This window comes from Dicentrarchus labrax, unplaced genomic scaffold (assembly GCF_905237075.1).
Source record: "Dicentrarchus labrax unplaced genomic scaffold, dlabrax2021, whole genome shotgun sequence".
Classification (NCBI taxonomy): Eukaryota; Metazoa; Chordata; class Actinopteri; family Moronidae; genus Dicentrarchus; species Dicentrarchus labrax.
Genome location: NW_026136709.1, coordinates 10,188,062 through 10,209,442, shown reverse-complemented (window position 1 = coordinate 10,209,442; position 21,381 = coordinate 10,188,062). Strand labels below are relative to the sequence as shown.

General features: G+C 41.3%; 2 protein-coding genes across 3 annotated transcripts in view; one reads left to right on the top strand and one right to left on the bottom strand.

The window, feature by feature from the left end:
- Nucleotides 1–592: 592 nt before the first annotated feature.
- ankrd33ba (ankyrin repeat domain 33ba) lies at nt 593–15,039 on the top strand. Of its 2 annotated transcripts, XM_051410179.1 has the most exons (7): nt 593–849; nt 961–1,491; nt 10,492–10,621; nt 10,978–11,118; nt 11,609–11,750; nt 12,473–12,671; nt 13,471–15,039. In XM_051410179.1, the coding sequence occupies exons 2-7, from the start codon at nt 1,072–1,074 to the stop codon at nt 14,014–14,016; spliced, it is 1,578 nt and encodes a 525-aa protein (XP_051266139.1). In that variant the 5' UTR covers nt 593–849; nt 961–1,071; the 3' UTR covers nt 14,017–15,039. The 2 variants fall into 2 exon arrangements, with proteins under 2 accessions (XP_051266139.1, XP_051266138.1); XM_051410178.1 differs by having other exon boundaries at nt 593–1,491.
- A 3,828-nt stretch (nt 15,040–18,867) lies between these two features.
- dap (death-associated protein) overlaps nt 18,868–21,381 on the bottom strand; it is a 13,407-nt gene continuing 10,893 nt past the window's right edge. Inside the window, exon 4 of the mRNA XM_051410846.1 lies at nt 18,868–20,936. Within this exon, the coding sequence (XP_051266806.1) occupies nt 20,817–20,936 (120 nt within the window). The 3' untranslated portion in view covers nt 18,868–20,816. The remainder of the gene's footprint in view (nt 20,937–21,381) is intronic.

The following is a 21,381-nucleotide window of genomic DNA, read 5'->3' as shown; positions in this document are numbered from 1 at the left end:
CTCATCATAGTCTGACACATGAATGCAGCTTTTCCCCCATGTGAGTTTTACATGAAGGAGATGTAAAGTACACACAGGGGATTTTTCTTTTCTAAGAAGTGGAGAGCATACTTTGTTTTCAGTGACGAGTGAAACCACAAAAGCCTGGCAGAAAGTAGCATAAAATAAACTATTTGTCAAACATAATGTAGTATCCAGAGCAATACAGAAGAATGACTTGCAGTGTGAGGTGTACTGGCAGGTGCTTAAGAACTAATAGGAATAGGGAGGAAGTCACACATAAACTGCCTATTTATGCGTTAATGTTAGAGACCATATGATAGGCTACATAAAAAAATATATTTCTTTTTTAAACTTTTTTAACTGAATGGATCATGGATTTAAATAGGCATACTAATGCAATATCATACAGATAAATACACATAAAACTGTACCACAAATACCCCTTTATGAATATCCAAAGAACATTAATGTTCCACTAAGAGCAGAGAGTAGAATTAATCTCTTGTAAATACACACAGAGAGAGAGAGAGAGAGTAAGAGAGATAGAGACAGAGAGAGAGAGAGATAGGTCCCAGTCCTATCTAATCGGATTAGGAGACTGTAGGTTAGCAGGCTGCTGTCTCTCTCCGCCCTACATGGGACGGTCGTGTGCGCAGCAGTCTTACTTTCTACTTTAGCTCCACTTTCTTTGTTGTTGTTGCTGAACCTATCGTAGAATTCCCCACTACCGTGCCCTCGAGTCGGTTAACTGGAACTACAACGTGGTTTCGTTTTGAGGGCGCACTTCGCGGGACGTTCACGGCTCTTAGGGCACGATGTCACCAACCCCGCGAAGATGACTGATGGGTAACGGCACGCGCAACATGCTCCACTGATATATGCGACACAGGGTCGAGGAGTTTGTGTAATTTAAAGACCTGTGAGACGATGTGAGTGACTTGTTTCTTTCTTTTAAAGTTCGGTAGTTTGATTCCGCTCTTGTTGAGAGAGACAGCCAGTCCCATGCCCGCGCCCCACGTGCCAGGCTGCACTCTACCCCGAGGACAGTGCCCTAGGCTCGGGGGTTAGATGGTGCTTATCACGGACGACAGGGATGGAGGAGGCGCTTCGTCTGTCCGGGTCAAACAACTCCAGCAGCAGCAAAAAGTCACCCAAGTCTACCCGACCATAGCCGAGGAGCCGCCGTCCAACTCTGACGATGACTACCTGGGCTCCTGCGATGAGGATGATGGAGAGGAGGAAGACGATGGTGAATTCGAAGAAGTTGACTTCGAGGACTTGGAGGACTGTCGGAGCATCGTGTCGGACGACTCCTTCTACCCGCCTGATGATGTGTTCGCGGACTCGGAGCGGACCCCGTCCCCCAAGAGCCCGGAGCCGCTGTCTTTTTTCCAGGCGTGCTGCACCAACAACGCGGCTATCGTCCGGATAATGCTTCGGCATGGGGTGACGGAGGAGGAGGTCAAGGAGAAGGACAGGAATAACAGGGTATGGAGCACATAATAGCACCACTTTGAGTAACTTCTCACAAGTAGAGCTTAGCTTGTATCTCAAAATGTCTTCAAGTGTGAGGGACAGGGCTTCTTATGACTCAGTTCAGTTAGGGAGTCTCAGATTCAATACTGAAATAATTAAGCCTGAGCTTGTGCAGTGGCTTACTTAACCCATTTACAGGCCCATGCTGGCCTGCCTCACTAAAGTTATGCTACCTATGTCTCAATAAGCCTGTACATTAATTGCAATTATGCATTCATAATTAGATTAATAATCAACCAACTAGCAATCAAATATTTGTCTGATATTTGCTGATAAGGAGATGTAGGCTGAATAGACTATTTCTTAACAGGTTCCTTGTTTTGAATTTAAATCTTCTACATGTATTCATTATATCCTTGCTTTGGTTTATTTTTATAATGAGCTCACAACTTTGTCCTGAATCATTTCTCAGAGCATACAGGTATTTTCTGACAGGTCTGTGTGTGGCCAGAACTACATTTTGCAAGCGCAAGCAACCTCAAGCTTTATAAAAACACTCAAGTCTCTCTCAGTTTGCAAAACATACAATCCTGTGTGTGTGTGTGTGTGTGTGTGTGTGTGTGTGGATGGGGTGGGGCGGGGTCATGGGCATGGTCATGCAGGCTCCTTTAGGTGTATGTGAGTATGCGTCTGAGTGCATTTTCTTATTCTGGATTTGGATTTAATTTGAAGCAGGTTGTGGGTAAACACATTATCTACCAATGAGATGATGGCATTAATGTGTCCGTCAACAGTCTTGTTAATGACCCAAGATGCAGTTGAAAACCATAAATTCCACCATGGGGAAGTAGCAGTGCCTCTATTTTTCCCATGTCAAACACTGATATAGATAGCAATGTGTAACAACTTATATACGACTATATAAGTTGAATTAAGTATGCTGACTTTAAATTACCTAAACAAATTGGTCTTTTTCCCTAAAGGTAATTTATCAAAAGAGGTTCTGCTTATTGGAAAGGCTATCTGCAGTGCAATCATCAAGTATGCCTTGTGTATCACTTCACTCCTGCCAAAGAACTGCAGCCCAGAGCAAAGAGATAAATCCATAATGATGGAACGCTAGACTACTTTTCATTCGTCTGGACATTTTGCTAATAGTTATTGAATTAGCTGGCAACAAGCCCTGTGCTGAACTAGGAATTACACACTTTTTTATCATGTCTTGTTGTGAGTGGGTTTGTGTTTGGTTGGGTTTTTCTTTTTTTTTTTTACGATTTTATCCAGAGAAGAGTTGAAAAAGCCCTTTTTCTCATTACCAGCACATTGTTTTATCCCTTCACATCTGGAATATAACTGCAGTTTTCTACCACTGGCAACCCGGGAGCAGTACAGAAGCTTGGATTGCAGCTCTGTGCTCGGAGGCAGCTTACTTATAGTTGCTGAGGGTGTGTTTTGTTCTTTTACTTTCTCCACTGAACATTTCCCAGCTTGTCTGAGTTTTCTTACTACTGACCCTACATCACAAACTTGTGTGTGTAACCTCCAGGCTATCCCTCTCTCTCTCTTTGTCTCTTCTACTATTTCACTTTTCTTTATATCTCTAACCGCCTCTCCCTCCTTCTTTCTCTGCATGTATGTATGTATGTATGTATGTATGTATGTAATTACTGATGAGGTCATGTGGAGGAAGAGTAAAAATGTAGTCACTGGAATGTACCGATTTCCTTTTTCTTCTATATGACATGTATTTGGGAGGCACGCAAAAACACAGTTGCGTGCATAACCAGCATGTGTGCTAGCGCATTCGCCATTTATTTTGCTATGCCCTGTGACCTCGGGGAGGTGCACATCCTCAGACAATTCAGGTTAGGGAACTCATGCATTGGAAACCCATGTTGATATGCATCTGTTAAGCTCATTACGGTGTGTGTGTGTGTGTGTGTGTGTGTGTGTGTGTGTGTGTGTCCTGACACAGATGTCAACATCCTAATATAGCAGACATCCTGACAATGTCATGTGCAAGACAAAGAGGGTTATTACATAACAGATCAGTACCAGACCACACATCCCTTTTGTTGTTAAAGCAGATTAAACAGGTGGAATCAATAAGAATTTTTAATGTTCACATTGATACACTGGTTTATCAATATTTTGTAGTAGCTACAGAATGGCAGCCCAGAAGCTGGTAGGGATTCTGTTTTGCATAAGATACTTCTGCAGGATAGGTATTTGCCAACACAGGAGATTAGCCCTGAGCCTGTGGTTAATTGTAGTTTAATTAGTGCATTCATTACCTTCTGTACAGAAAAACAAAAAGAAATTGAAAGGGTGTGGGTAACATGGGATGTGAGATATGAGATGTGAGATGTGTGTGGTTTGATGTGTTGTGACAAGGGACCCACTAGTTTGGGTCTGTGGTCTATAGCCAAGGCCCAGTTACATCACAGTAATGTGGTCCAGAAACAGGAAGACAAAAGTTTGGTGATGAAAAGTTGAGCAAGTTTCAACAATCCTGCACGTGGACAAAATATTATGGAGTAAGGATAAGACATGCAAAGAGGGGAAAAAAAAGAACCGAACTCCAATATCCTGTAGCCACATTTGCTAAAAATGAACCTGTGTGACATAACAGGAAAGAACAAATGTTTCAAAATTGCCCTCTAGGAATGCAAATGAAGTTTGATAGACACAACTTATAGACCTGCATTGAACAGTACAACCCTCCTTTTTTTTTAAAGTGTTCCATAGTAACTTGAGTGTATGAGAAGGCTTAATGAGCAAATTTTTTATTGTTGTTGAAATTGTCTCATAATTTAAACCAACAATCACAACTTTTGATATTATTTTTCCAGGATGGACATAACCTAACATAACAAGCCAGAGAAACACTTGTTGACATTAACAGACAGGATCCGTGCCCTGTACCCTCAGAAGACGGTGAGCGACAGTCCATGTTTAAACTAAACACAGTCTCAATGCTAAATTTAGCAAGAAATCTAATGACAAGCCATTATATAGGTCATACGCAAATACCTGTATTTCATTCTCCTTGTGTATGATTATGGCATAGTAATTATATATACCGTCAATGTCAGAATCCCTATATCCTCAGTATTGTGACTGTGATGGCTGATGGCTGGATGAGATTTCATCAAACCATTTTCATCTAAAAATCAAGTCAATAAACATCAGGGTTATCTCTTCTGAATGTTAACGTGTGTTAATGTTGTGTATATCAATGTCCTCGGGCAGCTCTGACCCTGTTTAGGACAGTCGTTGTTCCCTTTGCAGTGAATTGGATAAGTTGTCATGCTCACATAAAAACTCAAGTACACACACAGAATTCTATCAACTTAAATGAGGCCTCTCTTTTTGTCATGCACACACACACACACACACACACACACACACACACACACACACACACACACACACACACACTCTCCTCCACTAGAACACAATCAAATTATCCAAATAGGGTGAGATCAGGTAACAAACAAACAAGGGCATATACAGTACGTTGCAGGCAACAGGCGACAAGTCAACCACACAGTGTCAGACAGGCAGAAAGTACAGCTGACCGACATGCAGATCGACCATCAGGCCAACAGGCAGGCAGACTAAATGAGGCAGAGGCGGGGAGAGACAGAAATTTGGCACTGCAGATAGCAAGCATGATGCTGCTAGCGAGTATGGATGAGTGGAAAAATCAAAGCGACAGTCATACACATCTGATTTGATGCAGCCATGTGAACGCTCAGCTGCAGACAGAAAGACGGTTAACAGGGAGGCTATTGACAGAAACATGGCCCAGTGTGGCTGTGCCAGTGCTTCTGGTGTATGTGATTGAGTGTATTTGCCCGTGTGTGTGTGTGTGTGTGTGTGTGTGTGTGTGTGTGCGTGCATGTTCTTCTTCACCACACGATTTCCTGTAAAATGCAAAACCAATTTTTTTATATTTATATTTGTTTATACAGGCTGCAGAGATACTGTACAGGTTGTCTGCCGGTCAGGTGATTTGCAGGATTTAGCTTCGAACAGTACTTATTGGGAAGTTACAAAAAAAACAGTGTGGGTAAGTCCTAGAAGGAAGTTGGATTGGTTTATTGAAGAAGTCACGTTGGGGAACCCACAAGGGAAGCAGGTTCTTTAGTGTAGCGTGAGAGGCCAATACTAGACATTACAGGGAGATTAAACAGATTCTTACTTGACTGGGATGCTAGGGTGTAAATAGGCAGTTCACTGGACTAATAGGGAGGCTGGGTCAGATCTGATTGGTTTCATCAATATTAAAACCCATTCTAAGCAAAAACTGTAAATTAAGTACTGGTTACAAACTACTTACAAAGTCAGTCCATCCATGCTTATCTGAAGATATTCTCATATACGTGATTTAATTACGATGCACTTATTAAAACGGTTGAACATTAGCTGTATTTATTGTGTGTCTGTGTTGAAATTTTAGGGTTACGCTGGGTACTGTGTCATCGTCATTGGAGACTATCATCACAGTGTTCTTCTTACATTAACTGTAGATAAACAGTAATGTCTCTCTCCCTCCCCCACTCTCTCTCTCTGTGTCACTGACTGATAGGGCTAAGCCTTTCTATTCCTAGCTCTGGATATTCCCCAGATTACTTTGGGAGTTTGTGATTGTGTGTGTGTGTGTGTGTGTGTGTGTGTGTTTCTTTGTCTACATGGGCTAATAATAAGTTGATCAGAATTTGTGTATGTGTGTGTGTGTGTGTGTGTGTGTGTGTGTGTGTGTGTGTGTGTGTGTGTGTGTGTGTGTGTGTCAGAGTGCATCAGAACCCACTCACCTTTATTGCAAAGGCAAGATTTAGTCAAAATTCAACTGACATTAAAGTTTTAGTTAAGAAATCTGGCTATATATATATATCACATTAGTTTGTTATGATGTGTGTACTGTCAAAATTGTCCTTGCTAAATACATTTATATTTCATATGTTCTTATGCAGATAAATCTGTGTACTCCAGTAGGCAAGTCTGACTGACAATGCTGACATAAAGAAATACTTCAGACTTCAGTTTTAGAAGCATAACAGGCAGAGATCAGGGCAAACAGGTCATCTTGTTATAAGTGAATATTAATATGCTGTAGTGTCTAACACACTACACTGTATGTTTGAACTGGCATTGGGCCAGTGTTGTGTGCAACAGCTCTCCAGTAGCACTGATCAGGTTTTGAAATAACAAAAAGTTATGAAAAGTCATGTCCATTGGGAATCAGTGCAAATATTAGCAAGCTAGGTTAGCTAGATTCCACTTTTCTAGAGGAATACAAACTGAGACGTATGATGGATCCCAAATATTGACTGTTTTAAAAGGACAGACAGCTTACATTTCTATAATAGCAAAAAGGAATTGCCTCATGAATAACATTTGAGGGATTATAAATCAGAAGACCGTGTTTCAGTGTTGATAGTGTATCAGTAGATTAGACAGTGTGCATAGAAATATACCTCTTCACACCACAGGGCATTTTGGCTTGAGTTTAAACATAACGGCTACTACTTTATACTTTCCAAGCTATAACGAAAGAAAAGGTCAAGAAAAAACTGCTTCCATTAAAGGGAAGTTTGGGTTAACTTTATGACGCCGGCTGCAATTGACAGTCAGGGGAGGACATATGTCCGTGTCCATCACCATCAAGTAAATGAGTCGCTTTAAAATGGCTGTACTACATCTTTGTTTGGCCTACATACAAAATACATAATCTTTTAAAAAGTACTGGTGAGGATTTGAGTCTTTGCCATGCTCAAAGTCTCACTTTACATTTTACAGTATCTCTGTCTCACACACATGCACTGCACACACACTCATCCATCTCTGGAAATACCTCTCCTGATTGTTTCAGGGTTGTTGGGATACCTGGTGGTGTTGTTATTTTTATCCCTTTCGTCTCAGAGTTAGCCATTGAGTGGGTAACATTGTGTAGCACATGATTGCCTTTTCTCGATTCATGTTTGCCTCCGCAGTCATATGCTTGTGCGTGCTTTTCGCTGGCGCTCTTCCCTCAGATTCTTCAGTCATCGACATGGCCAGCAGCCACTAGTAAAGTGCATCACAGCCCAATAGATGTTATAAATATTCTCGCATGCATGATGGGGATGTGTTGAGTAGAAAACTAGAGTCTGGGAAAAAGAGGTTAAAAAAAAAGAAGTTAAATTCTTGTATGTATTTGTGTGAGAAAGGTTCACAGAGAAAACAGGACATTGTCAGACGATTGAGATTGCTCCAGACATGCTGCAGGGCATGCCGCTTAAGTACATCACAGCAAGGCTGGAGGGTTGCCAAGAATGTGTGTGTATGTGTGTGTGAGTGTGAGAATGAGAGAGAGAGACATAGATGTGTGTGTCTATAACCAGATAGAACTATCTGGAGGTGTGCCAGCATAAGTGAACTTCTCCCAGACAATCCACAAGTTACTCCCGAGGACCTCTCAGCACCTTTCCCCCATAAAACTGTCAGGCCTGACAACACTAATGTGATTACATCAGCTGGCTGACAGCCTGGCTTGTTTCAGCCAAAAGTTGAAGTTCAGTTTGTCTCACAGGTGGGAAAATATTTGCTGTACTTGTACTGTAAATGCTGCAAAGCACCGTTTTAACTAAACCAAAAAAACATTATACAGTAATGACACCTACCTCTGCCAATAGAGCCTTCTAAATGTTACACAATGGACCTTTAAAGAATAAATATCCTTTAATAAAGTTATTTGTTTAAGAAAGCAGCCTTCAGAACATTTTTGCATAGTCACGTTGCTGTAAAATCAGTGCACATTCCACATAGAAAAGGTCTATTTTCATTCCAGTTCAAAAATGTACTATACTGATCGTATACATCCCTCCTCCCTCTATCTCCCCCTTTCCTATCAATTAAAGGCAAAAAGCCCCCGAAAATGTATATTATAAAAAAGGGGATGCCCTGGTAGCTCACCAGGTAGAGCCGTCATCCCCTCTCTCTCCCTCTCTCTCCCTCTCTCCCTCCCACTATCAATCAAAGGCAATGCGAAAAAATAAAGAGTCCATAACTATCGGCGATGTTTAGACTTCAGCGTGTAGACATGCACATATAACTCATTTTGCACACACTGTCCGTTTAATGTCTATCTGTGTGTGTGTGTGTGTGTGTGTGTGTATGTGTGTGGGTAGTAGGTAGATACGGGGGAGGTTGGCTCAAACTTTGCAAGTTTTCTATAAACCTCCAGGCCCTCTCTGTACCAGTCTTCAGTCATTATTATATTTATTCATTTCAGCGAGACAGAACTTTTGATCACATCCACACCAGAGTTTGAAAGAATAATTTACTGGAGTAACGCAGTGTGCTCAGGAACGAAGACTACAAACATATCGTGCCAAGAGGTGCAAAGCATCAAGTAGATTTTATGAGTGCTCTAATGAAGAGAACATCATGTCACAGAAGCAGGTTCACAAATGAAGTCTACTTAAGGAATATCAATTGTGGAACAAATTGTAACAAATTATAACACTTCACTCTTGCCAGCAAAGTTTGAATTAATTTCTCTTAAGTCTAGTTTTGAACTCTTTATGGCACAGATCTGATACTCATATTGCATTAAAGGTGTACAAATAAGTACTTTGTAATTGTCACAGCAGCTGGGAGATGGGAGGTGATAGCTTCTGTTTTTACTTTCAAAACACATGACAGGTGCTTTTACCACACCCCATACTTTCAGGTGAAAGCCCACTTCTCAGCCCGCACAGAAGCAGAAAACATAAATCTGTCTCGCAGCTGACTCATGCACTGTCTGCGTTTTGACATGGAGCAAGTCTGACTGGTTGACCTTTCCAGCATACCTGGCTTTAATAAAGCACTAATGAAGACTCCCCGTGGAGTCAGCCAGCTTGCCAATTAATAAGTCGTTATGAACAAACACAGTATCTCCAGCTTCTCAAGTTACGCTTGTGAGCCTGTGTATGCAAAGCCCATTGTTTTGTTTTGTTTTGTAATGCTTGTTTTGCATTGAGTTACAATGATACAACCTTTGGTCTGGAAACATAATTTTAACCAATTTAACACCAAGAATATTGTGTACTTCTCACACTGAAAACAAAGGCCCAAGTTCCATTTGAGGGAAGATGTAAATGCAGTAAGTTGTGTTGTGGTGACATAAAAAAGAAATGGCACTGTTGCTCTGGGGAATGAACTTCCATATGCTTCCAAAAGTCACCTAGAAACCGAAGGAACTGATTAAATTTTATTATTTAATTTAATCATTTAAATCCAAATCAGCATTTATCCACCTGTGATCAGACCCATCTAGTAAAAGAACTGTCTTTCTAACAGAAATATTTTGTGTATAAATATATAAATACACTATGTATACGATGTGTCCATTGAGAACTCAGTGTTCCTAAATCCTACTCCCAGCCCCCCCAAGCTCTCTTCTCTCTCTGGTGGTAAACTTGTTTGTCTTGGCCGATGAAGTGTGCACCTTCCGGAAAGCACCCAACTTTTACAGGAGTTTTCCAAGACTCACACATTTACACATGCGTCCCACACACACACACACACACACACACACACACACACACACACACACACACACACACAGATACATATAAAAGGGTTCCTGTTTTGGCATGAACAGACACACACACAGGCGCACAAACACATACACACAAAAGTACACAACAACATCAGATGGGGAGACAGCTTATTTTTCCACTGAGTTCAAGACAGTTCAGTTTTCAATGAAAAGACAACAGATGTCATATTTATTCAGGGTTATTAGTTTTGAAAGATGCACAAAGATCCCCCGGTCTTGTGGATTCTTACTGACACTGCCATGATCGCATTTTTCTTCATAGTACTTCCTATATGTCAGCACTTTACTGCAATTTCACTTTATCTCCTTTGGCAAGGTTTTTTTTCCCTGAACATTTTTGCTGATTCCACCCTTAAGCCTCTCTCCCCTTCTCTAGTCTCTTAACTCTCTCTCTCCTCCCCTGTCGCTTTTTGTCTCAGATAGGGCTGTTGGTTGCGTGCTACCAAGGTTACGTGGATGTCGTCATTGCTCTGTCTCAGTGTCCGTATCTGGATGTCAACTGGCAGGACAGCGAGGGAAACACAGCTCTCATCACCGCCGCTCAAGCCGGTAACTCACACACACACAACTGCACAGAGTGGTATATCAGACCCTGGCTTAGTTACATACACACACGCTGACAGGCTGGTTCACAGTACTGTTGAACACATGCAAATACAAATATACACACACACAGGCGGTTTGGCACTAATGCTGACACAGATGAACACACACAGACGAGCACGTACTCAAGCTTTTTTGAAAGTGTGTGGAAGGCGAATAAGGACCAGCCATATGGATGTGGATTTTTGCCTGTCCAAAATATGACAAGTGTGAACGGGCATTTAGCACCCAAGCCAACTTTGCAATTACAGACTGTTTATTGTGACCTACAGTAACTACTGTCCGTCCCTCTGTCCTTCTAGGCCACATAACCATCACCAACTATCTGCTCAACTACTACTCCGGGTTGGACATAGAGAGGAGAAACTGCCACGGCTTCACTGCTCTGATGAAAGCTGCCATGCAGGGCAGGGTGGAATGTGTGCGCTCGCTCATGATGGCAGGTGAGGAAAATGGCACTATATGTGTTAAACTCTGCAGACAGGAAGGAGGAAATGTGTCGATTGCACACACAGAGACAAACGACAGTATCACGCTAATTATTAAACAAATAACCTGGATTTTTTTTGGGGGGGGGAATGATTACAATCACAAAATATGTAATTTATCGTGCCATTACTGTGGCATGAGGGCAGCTCAGAAAACTTATGAACAGGTTTTCAGAACATTGGTGCACAGATGGACAATTTGAATAACTTTTGGCTGTAATCCAGATTTGTGTTATTAGATGATTATTTTCTTCTTTTTAGCCATAACCATGAAACAAAGGGAGAGTCTTGATACCAAATCATCATGACACTGACACTGTGTTTCACTGTGAGGATTTCATTTAACCCTTAATGATGGGAATGACAGAAATGGCATTATTTTGCGCTTTGTGGTCTGCCATGTCCTTCCATCAGCATATTTAATGTTCTTTGTGGTGTCCACCAGGAGCTGCCCTGAACGCCAGGGACTTTGGCCGCAACTTCACTGCCAGGGACTGGGCCTTATTTACAGGCCGTTATGAAACTGCCTGGGTGATGACACGCCTGATGGAACGTCCCTGTCCCCGCCAGTACTGTGATACATACAGGTGAGCTCACAGCTGGATCACATTTCTCAATACGTCTGTCCGTCATGGGCAAAATCTCATATACCAGTGTCTGAAGAAGTGATGCATTTCATCGCTGCATTGCAGTATTTTTTAAAAATTGTTTTCCATGGGAGGGAGATGGAAGGCAAGCAGATTTTCATGTATTAAAAAAATATTACTGACTAGTTTTCATGGGGACTGCAGTATTCATGGAAATTATAAAGAGGTGCTGCTTTCTTTTCACTCCAGTTATGTTGCCATGTGTAGTTATGATTTCCCTTTTTGCCTGGAGGCACTGAGTTATGTTGCAAGTCCTTTTCTCTGACTGTTCACTTGGGCAACTCCCCAACGCCGCATCTTGATGAGCTGTCTGACGAACGCAGTCTCTCCCTGCCAGCTGGCTTTGTAGAAAGAAATAATCCTGTCTAGCATTTGAGCTGTGTAGTTACGTACAACTCATCTCTTCATCAGTGTTTCTGGACAGGTCTTGCCTGGCTCAGATTCACTGCACTTTGTTTTCTGGATATTTGCTGCAAGACATGGGGATTTAGACATGCAACACAAAAAAGCTCTGTTGTAAATATAATGAGGGTCAGTGCAAGTGGCCACTGATTCATAATATAAGGTGGCTAGTGTGAACTGCATGGAAATACCCAATATCGAACATCTAAGAATAATCCCCACAGTGTGCAGTGGATTTACAGCAATTTTTTCTCTCCCAGTTTAGAGTGGCCCCCACTTGCATCATTGGTGGCCAAAGCCCAGGAGCCCCGTGGCTGTCTGAAACGCTTGTCGGACACTGTGCGGCACATGTTCAACATTGCTAATGTGAACAACCCTGAGGATGAAGGTGTCATCGACCACATGGTCTCTATTACAACTGCCATGAGGAGCCCTTTCATTGCTGTGGCGTGCCATACAGTGAGTAATTAAGCTCTAGATCACGTTTACTCTTCATTACCCACTCCAATCAGCATTGAACGGTATCCCACGAGATCCAAGAACACATCCATCCCAACCCACATGTCTCACACTTACTCCCTCACATCCACAAGGATTTTGCAAATGTAAGCTGAGATAAGGTAAAGCAATTAGTACGCAGGTGACCACTTCTTGTGATAAGGAAGGATTTTTTTTAAATCTATAAAGTTGCCTCCTCTGCATTATTCCTTCACATACTCAGCATAGTTGGAGATATGAGGGCTTATTTTCCTATCTTCATTCATTGCCCAATGTGCAAATCACCTGCCACAGACTTAAAATTTGACTGAACATTAGATATTTGTGTTCTTTAGCATCAGTTTGCAAATGACTTCTGTTTTTGTTTTTATCTCAAGTCGTAAGTAGTTCTATCATTGCTGTTTCACAGAATTGCAAATACCCTAGTGATAATATTGTGGTAATAATGCTATTAAAGGATAAATCTGCCACTAATTTATCTTTTATTTCATCAACAAATTCTATGCTTTTTCATGGGATTCGTTCAGAATAATTAATGGATATAATTAACACCAGTCTTATCTGATAAGCAGGTTATTCATGCAAGATTGCCAGTACTGCAATACTGCGAACAAAAGGCAGACTGAGCACTGCTTTTTGTTCACCCAGAATTATATTATCCTTACTAGTGTTGCTAAATGCTACTAATATTACACTGCTATCATATTACACATTATCACATGATAGCCATACCAATCAGAAACTGTTGATTTTGTTTCAGGTGTGTCCCGACAGCCCCCCAAGTGTGGGCAAAAGGCAGCATGCAGTTCCTGAGATCATCCGCCAGCAGCGCGCCAAAGAGCTCCACTCTGTCAACCCTGACAGGGTGGACAGCCACCTCAAACTCTTCCAGAACTCCCGGGTCACACTGGTGGCCAAGAACACAGCAGACCGCCGGGCCAGCCTTCAGGCCCAGAGCCTGGTACCTCGACACAGGAGCTCCAGCCTGGGCATGGTGGCTTGTAACGAAGCCCTGGAGCTGCGGAGAACCAGCCTGCTGCCAGTGCACATGGTGCTGAGGAGGAGCAGCGTCAGGCCGGGATTCAGCATCCCCAAAGTGAGGGTGTCCAAGGCCCCTGCGGCCACTTATGAACCAGAAAAGATCCGCAGGAAGAGCAGCGCCAAAGATAGAGGGGGGCACCTGCTGCAGATCCCAAAGTGGCGGTACAAGGAGCTAAAAGAAGAAAGGAGGAAAGCCGAGGAGGTGGAGAGGAGAAGGCTTGAGGCCATAACCAAGAGACACCTTGCTGCCGGGAAAAGGAAATAATATCATTGCCTCAGAGAGTCATGTACACTACCCTGCAAAGAGACAAAATCTGGACTGAACATTAAGTTGGACAGAGTTTTGGCTTTAATGTTTTTCTACAATATACTGTATGTGCTCAGGGTGAGCCTAGAATTTACCAGCAGTGTTCCTAAAAGAGGACGGAAGACTAAAAATTTCTTTTGTCTGTTCAGTTTTGCAAGGGGGATGCTGGTTAGCTTCTTAAAAAGGGCTGCCAGAGCTTTAGCAGAAGTGCATGATGCTCAGTGACCTTTATGATGTCAAACAGTGAAAACCCAGGGGATCTGATACTTGAAATGTTTTTAGCTAACTTATTTTTTCATATTTATTGCTTTCTGATGGATGGCCAAGTCTATATTTTGTTACGCTTTGGGTGCTCAATACAACCGTGTTTTTGTAGCGTGTTACACTGTATTGGAGCAGATCTTTTCAGACTGTAACCACAACAGAAATGTGTTCATCGTCCTGCCTAAAAATGGAAGCAATTTATTAAAGATGTCATGGAATAATGTCTTTAAAATGTTCAGCGGACAATGCTAATGGGCGTGTCAGATTGACTGAGAAAGCTAAACAAAATCTTATATAGAATCTAATGGAACTTGACAGCAATGTGTTTAGATGCTTTTTGTTGCGCTTTATGATGAACCCATGAATGTATAAATGTATGCATTTATATTTTGTATTAGAGATTTTAATGCTTTTTGATGACAAATCTTTAATTTTTTATTCAATATGGACTTTTTCACACACTGATACATAAACAACTATGTTTTCTAGTCTTAATGTTCGAGAGCAAGACTGAAATGAAGAGCACTGTTGAGATGCAACACTTACATCTTACCATGTGAGAGGATAGTTCCAACTCTTTTCCGTATGTTTACATTGCAAAACCACATTTACACTGGTTATAATAGCGATAAACTGACATGCATCGAATGAGACTGGTGTTTGGTGTATACAGGGTATGGAAGATGTGGACAAAATAAACACTTCTGCTAACGGTGACTGTGGATGTGATTGTGACGGAGCCAGATATTGCTGCTTTGCTGCTCTATTTTCATTTCAAACGCCTCAGCCATGTTGTGTTGGAAAGTTAATGAGAAAATGATGGGATTTTCATAAATCATCTTAGCATTGGGGGCATGTGTTTCATCCTGTAACAATGGCAGAAAAAATAACTCAGTAGTAATACGAGTTTGAGAAACCTCGGTCAATGTGACAGTACAAGCAGAATTGGAGTGATAATCCCTAACATATGGACCCCTCTGATAAAAACAGTCAACCCATTATAGAACAAGAGGTCAGCTCCCTGTTTTAACATTAAAACAGTGAAAATAATGGGGCAAAAAATAGCCAGCAGTTTAAACACACAGAGCCACAGGGACAGCAGTGATATAACATTGTCGGGATTTTTGAAAGCACAATTTCACGGTCCTAACTCCTCGTGGCGATTGCAGTTTAAGTGCCATCCAAGAGTGTGTGTCTAATATACATGGTGATGAGTTGCTAAGGGGTTACAAGGCTACTGCACAGCCAAATCATTTCTTCAAATAAACTTCATTGACTTCAGAGTGGCAATCTGCTTTGATACTGCACATTTACTGAAGTCTGCACTTGGCAAACTGTAAGTGGCTGCAGGATTAACATATTGAACATTAACATAAGGAAATGTGCCATATGAAAATGGCTTTTTGATGGCAATGCGGTCTCATGGACAACAGTGTCTACTGCGTCTAGTTTGTCACGAGGCATCCTAGGTTTGCTGACCGTGTTAATTTGCAATGGACTTCTCTGTCTCAGTGAGTTTGGAGCATTTTCTTGTAGTAGTTCCTGAAATTTATTTAAATGTTTCTTCGGAATAAAGAATGAAGTTGAGATACCTTAAGATACATCACATGTTTACATTTATGATTATTGTTGCATTCTGATCCATTATTTGTGCATAATGTGTCTACGTTTTGTTCATCTATTCAAGTTGACTTGTACAGTGTGTGGAGGAAAGAACTGTATGAGTTATTGTGTGTGTGGGAGAGAGACAAAACCTATTAGCTCTGAATGCAATATTTAGGTCATCGTTGTAGCTCAAACAGCTGTTGGCTTAGATTGTAACCTGAGATTATGAGGCGCTGCAGGCTTGGTCAGCGATTCCCCCTGAACGCCCTCCTCCTCCCCCACCACAACCCAAATCCCTCACAGAAATTCAGAAGTGGCCAAATAAACAGGGTGCCATCCACTGATACTATGACAGCTATTATGTCATGCTTTGATGCTACAGGCTGGGATTTATAGACAGGATGACCTGATTCTAGATCAACACTCAATGAGTGCATCTGTCAAACCTGTGAACTTGGGGTGAATCCTTAGTTGGGGCCCTCTGCTGGTTGGTTTTGGTACAACACTTGAAGATCTCTGCACGCTAGATGGCATTGTGCATGTTTATGAATATGATGATAATCCTCAACTAGACACATAACAGATAAAATATTTTGATATTGATATTACTGAATAATCACAACAATAATATCATAATTGCTGATACCCCTTAATGACAAAGATTTAAATTAATAATAATCACTAATAATGAAATAATCTGTAAGAACCGGTATTGCATTATTGTTACGTCTTTACATGCTCTTTAATCAAAGCTTTACTTAAGTAATTATGTGCAACAATTATGTTTTAAATGTAATAAAATTCACATTTTTACGTATTGCATCTTGATGGACCATACGATGTGGAAGATTACACTGTCACTAAGCATACTTGTCAATATAAAATGTAAATTATTTTAAAATGCATACCATATATGCCATAGCTGAATATATAGTATAGATCACAATAAATGTCTCCATATTTGCTCTGATTTAGCAAGAACTAAATGTAATCTATGCCTGAGCTCAGGGTATGGGAGCTATATAACTTCAATTTCTTTTTTTTAGTGTTCTTTGAAATGTTACTGTGATGCAATCAAGGATAAAGTAGGTCCTCGCTAATGAATTCCATTTCTGAAATGCTGAAAAGTATGAATAAATGAAAATGTCTCACAATTAAATCAGCATCAGAATTATCTACGTGTGAACTAAAAATGAACCTCAAGTGGCTGTGCCCTCGCTGATAAAAAAGTGAGGAAAAGTTGGTAGAGAGCAGCTCTCTTGCACAAAAAAATCTTCTCCCAGGAGTTTTGATAACGGCAAACTTGATAAAAAAAAAGTACCGCATAATAATTTCTCTTAGACGTTTAACAGTGACACTGCAGAAAATAGGTTAGCTTTGCACAGAATCCAGTCAATACAAGATGTATGGTGATGCTTGGAATGAGAAAAAAGGAAGAGCAAGCAGTTTGGTGAAGCAGGAGCCAAATGTCACTGCAACTTTGTCATTTTACCCCTGCAGGCTTATGCGCACCCAAAAAGGTCCTGACCTAAATGACCAACATACCTTTTCCTCCCACTGTTGCCCAAGTAAACCGCAGCACCGGTGGAAAGTTTTCAGACGGCCGTCTCACAGACATGACCAGTCTCAACTAGCTGAAGCCAGCTCTTAATGTTCTTGAGGACCACATGTCCAACAGCTGGTGGTGTATACTCAGGGCTAATGTAATAAAGTGCCTCTAAATGAGAAGGACTTAGTGCTGGGGGTAAAGTGCCTTAAAATGTAACCTTGGCTGTTTTTATGGTGTAGCTGTTAAGAGAAAAAAAAAGCTTGTTTTGGAGTCAGACCTCTTTTGCCTGCTGACACATCGTTACTCATGGATAGTTGTGGGCAGCAACAGACCACTGAGCCAGTCAGTGAATGGAGTCTACCAGCTTAAACAAAGCCGTCTCTCTACAGGCTTCATAAATTATGAAACATGAGGAAAAGTGAACCCCTGCACTCACTATTTTATATTTAATAGACCTTTTAATCTATCAGGAAATATCATTAAATTTAAAAGGTCTTTCAAAGCAAATTTGCAGTATCATGACCAGCACCTTCTCTTGTATGTGTGATCGTAGCTACAAGTGAACCAATCTTTGCAGTGTGTTATGTGCTAAATACCAACCTAATGTGTACTAGCTAGACTAGCAATACAATTTAATTATTTTAAATTTAAGAATAAAACTTGCAATTTACCTTCCTCATGGTGGAAGAGATTCCTGGGCAGGGCAGTCTTATACATTCTTAGCAGTGTCTCACTCTCATTCTGTCCTTTCAGTCAGTCTAATAGGGCATGGCAGGGGATGAGAGCTCTGCCACATCGGGAGAACTATATACAACCGTGGAGAGTCAAGGAGATTTCGTCTGCTTTAATGGGGTGTTTCAGCTTGCTGACAGAAGCTCGTACCAACTAAGCCTGCGCTGGCTGGTTTATTGGGCTAACATAAACTGACAGAACACCTGGTTGCAGATGCTTGTGTAAAGATGGATTACATGCACTAACACCTGGTGCACACTGTGTGTTGTGTCTGTGTCTGTGTGTGTGTGTGTGTGTGTGTGTGTGTGTGTGTGTGTGTGTGAGAGGAGGGGAAAAAAAAAAAAAACAGCGGACAGCTCTTGGAGATGCTTCTGTTTCATTTCAAAACACCACCTGAGCCCTAATCCCCCAGTGCAGGGTGCTAATTCACCACGGGATGCTCAAATACTCTGAGTGAGCTACAGGTCACAATCCATCAAGTAGGACTACTTTGAACTTTATCAGAGTACAAAATATTGGAACCATGTCATTCACCCTTTAGTACTGAGCTGGAAAATGTTTATACATGGCAAATGTTCAAGTCTCAAGATAACATAAGATAATATATCATCCAGTCATTCCTCACTTCATTCAAATACAGACAAGCGGAAAACAAAAGGCATTTTTAAGATAGTCTATTTCTTTATTTACTATAACAACCACACCTAATACCTAAGTCCACTCAATGACTAAAGATTTGTACAATTTGAACAATTTACTCAAGAAAAAGAACTGAGCAAAACAAAAATAAAACTCTTTCAAAGTTAATTAAATTAACACAGGAAATCATTCCTTCTTGGCAAGATAAATTTCTTTCTTTCCTGGAAACCTGAACATTAGTGTTGCCACAAATGACATTTGACTGTAAGGGGATGGGTGATTAAGGAAAAGGGTGGTGTGTGTTGTTTGTGTGTGTGTATGTTGATATGCATAATTTATAAGGAAAGGCCAATCTGGATTTTGGGGGCTGAACCAGATTCCTGATATGCAACAAGCCATACTTGCAGATATCCTGGCAAGTACAATTAAATGTATTGTATTGTCTTTGTACACTGACAAACTGTCACATGGTTGACATATTTGTTCAAACACATTTCTGTGGAATGTAGAAATCACTGTTTTGGGCAACGGTTACCTTCGTCTTACAGTTAAGAGCCTCAATATTTTCTGAACTGCTTCTCTGCAATGCTTTGTTCAACTTGTGATGAAAGTACATTACTCCTAATGTTAATGCAAACACAAAAGCACACTGCAGTAAATGGCATTCTCTAGGTTTCATTACATTTTTGGCTGCATTTTCATTTCAGTTGACTCTAGCAGAAAAAATATAAATCCATGCAAGTCAAATGAGACAAAAACATCTTAAAATCCAAGCGAATGAGGCACTGCTGGGAGACGATGGAGCAGGTGGAGTTTGCATTAAAATGAATTACCACTGCCAGGGAGGGATGGACAGCTCCAACAAGGCAGACAGAAGTGGAGAGCAGATCGGAGATCAGTAAGACTTACTCTGGTGTCAAATAAAGCTCAGAACAGTGACACAGAAGGAAACTGTAGTAAAAGCTAAATAAGTTTTGTCATGGTCCAAAAGCTATATTAGCATCTGCTATAACCGTAGCTAGCTGTCTTGAGACATGACACTTACAACATGCATCAAGTAGCTACTTGGTTAGTGACAGCCACAGCCAGAAATTGGTAAGGCTTTGCATCTCACTGCTTCTCCATCTATAATATTGAAAATGTCCAATCTTTCGTCCGAGGAGAATATATTTTACAAATTTCAATTGGAGGCTGATAAATGACTATATCTCTAATAATTGGTTAATGCTGTCATGTAGTTAGCTACTTTAACTCTGGTCCATGCTGTACTTGTGCAATTTGGCAACAGTCTCAAGTGACACACACACACACACACACACACACACACACACACACACACACGCACACACACATCGAAAGTGAGCCATGTAGAAGCTGCTTGCTGTGCTCTTTTTGGTTTGCGTTGATAATGTAAAACCGCTGTCCACCTCATAATTTTGCTGATTGGTTATTTTGGTCTGCAGAGATCATAGGTAGAAGGCTGGAGCTTGGGCTCGTCACTGTGAGGTGATTGGTTGGTTAGTTGGCCTGATTGATAGGTTGCTGTGATTGGCTGGTTGCTGTGGTGTGTGGTATTGGTCAGCACATCACTTGGGGTGAGAGTTCCCCCCACAGACTCAGATCTGAGATCAGCTTCTTCATTAATGTTTAATCCTAGAGTGATAGCCATATTACAAGACCCTCCATCCATGTCTACCTCCTTAAGACTATACAGCTGCCAAAAGTGCAGAACTAATAGTTCAACACCAATGCAGCAGGGCTGTAATGAGTGGGACTTCTATAATGGCTGTAATGGCATTGGGTGTCTGTTGCTGATTAATTCCTCGTACGTGTAACGCAACAGGCTAACAACTACTCTGATTATTTAGAGGAGATCTGTGCCTGGTGGGGAAACATCTTCATCCTATGTGTTCCATTGGGGAAGGCCGGCTGGTGGAGTTAGCGTAGCCGTTGTAGCCTGCTGCGTGGCTCACTTGCGGGGCTGGTGGATGTGCTGGTTGATGTGCTGGACAGAGGGCAGCTTGGGGACACAAGGCTGGGGCTTCTGGTGGGCCACCTGGGCAGCTGCAGGGGTGAAGTCCTTATCACCCTGAACAGAACACAGTCAGTCAACAGTACTCAAGGGGGAAAGAATGAATTGCATTCACTATGTCGCACAAAAGGATACTCAAGCTCGCCGTCTAAGCCGCAGAATTATTTCATACATTGTCTTCCTGCTAGACAAGATGGAATTTGGTGCCAAATCCACTTGTCACAGCATTACATGCAATCTGTAGATACAGTAGGCTAAAATGGAAAGGAACAACAGTTCAATTCTGATGGAATTCTTTATTTTTGATGGCCAGTATGAAAAGGGAAAAGATCAGGGCAAAGGCTATAACCGGACAGTAAACACAATGTGTATGTTGTTTTGCAGATTGTTTCTATAGCTGCATATATAAGAGCACTCTATGCTCCATTTTTAAATCCTTTCCCTCTAATAATCATAATAACAATGAGGAAATCCCCAAAGTGCACGAAGGGTAAAGTATGGA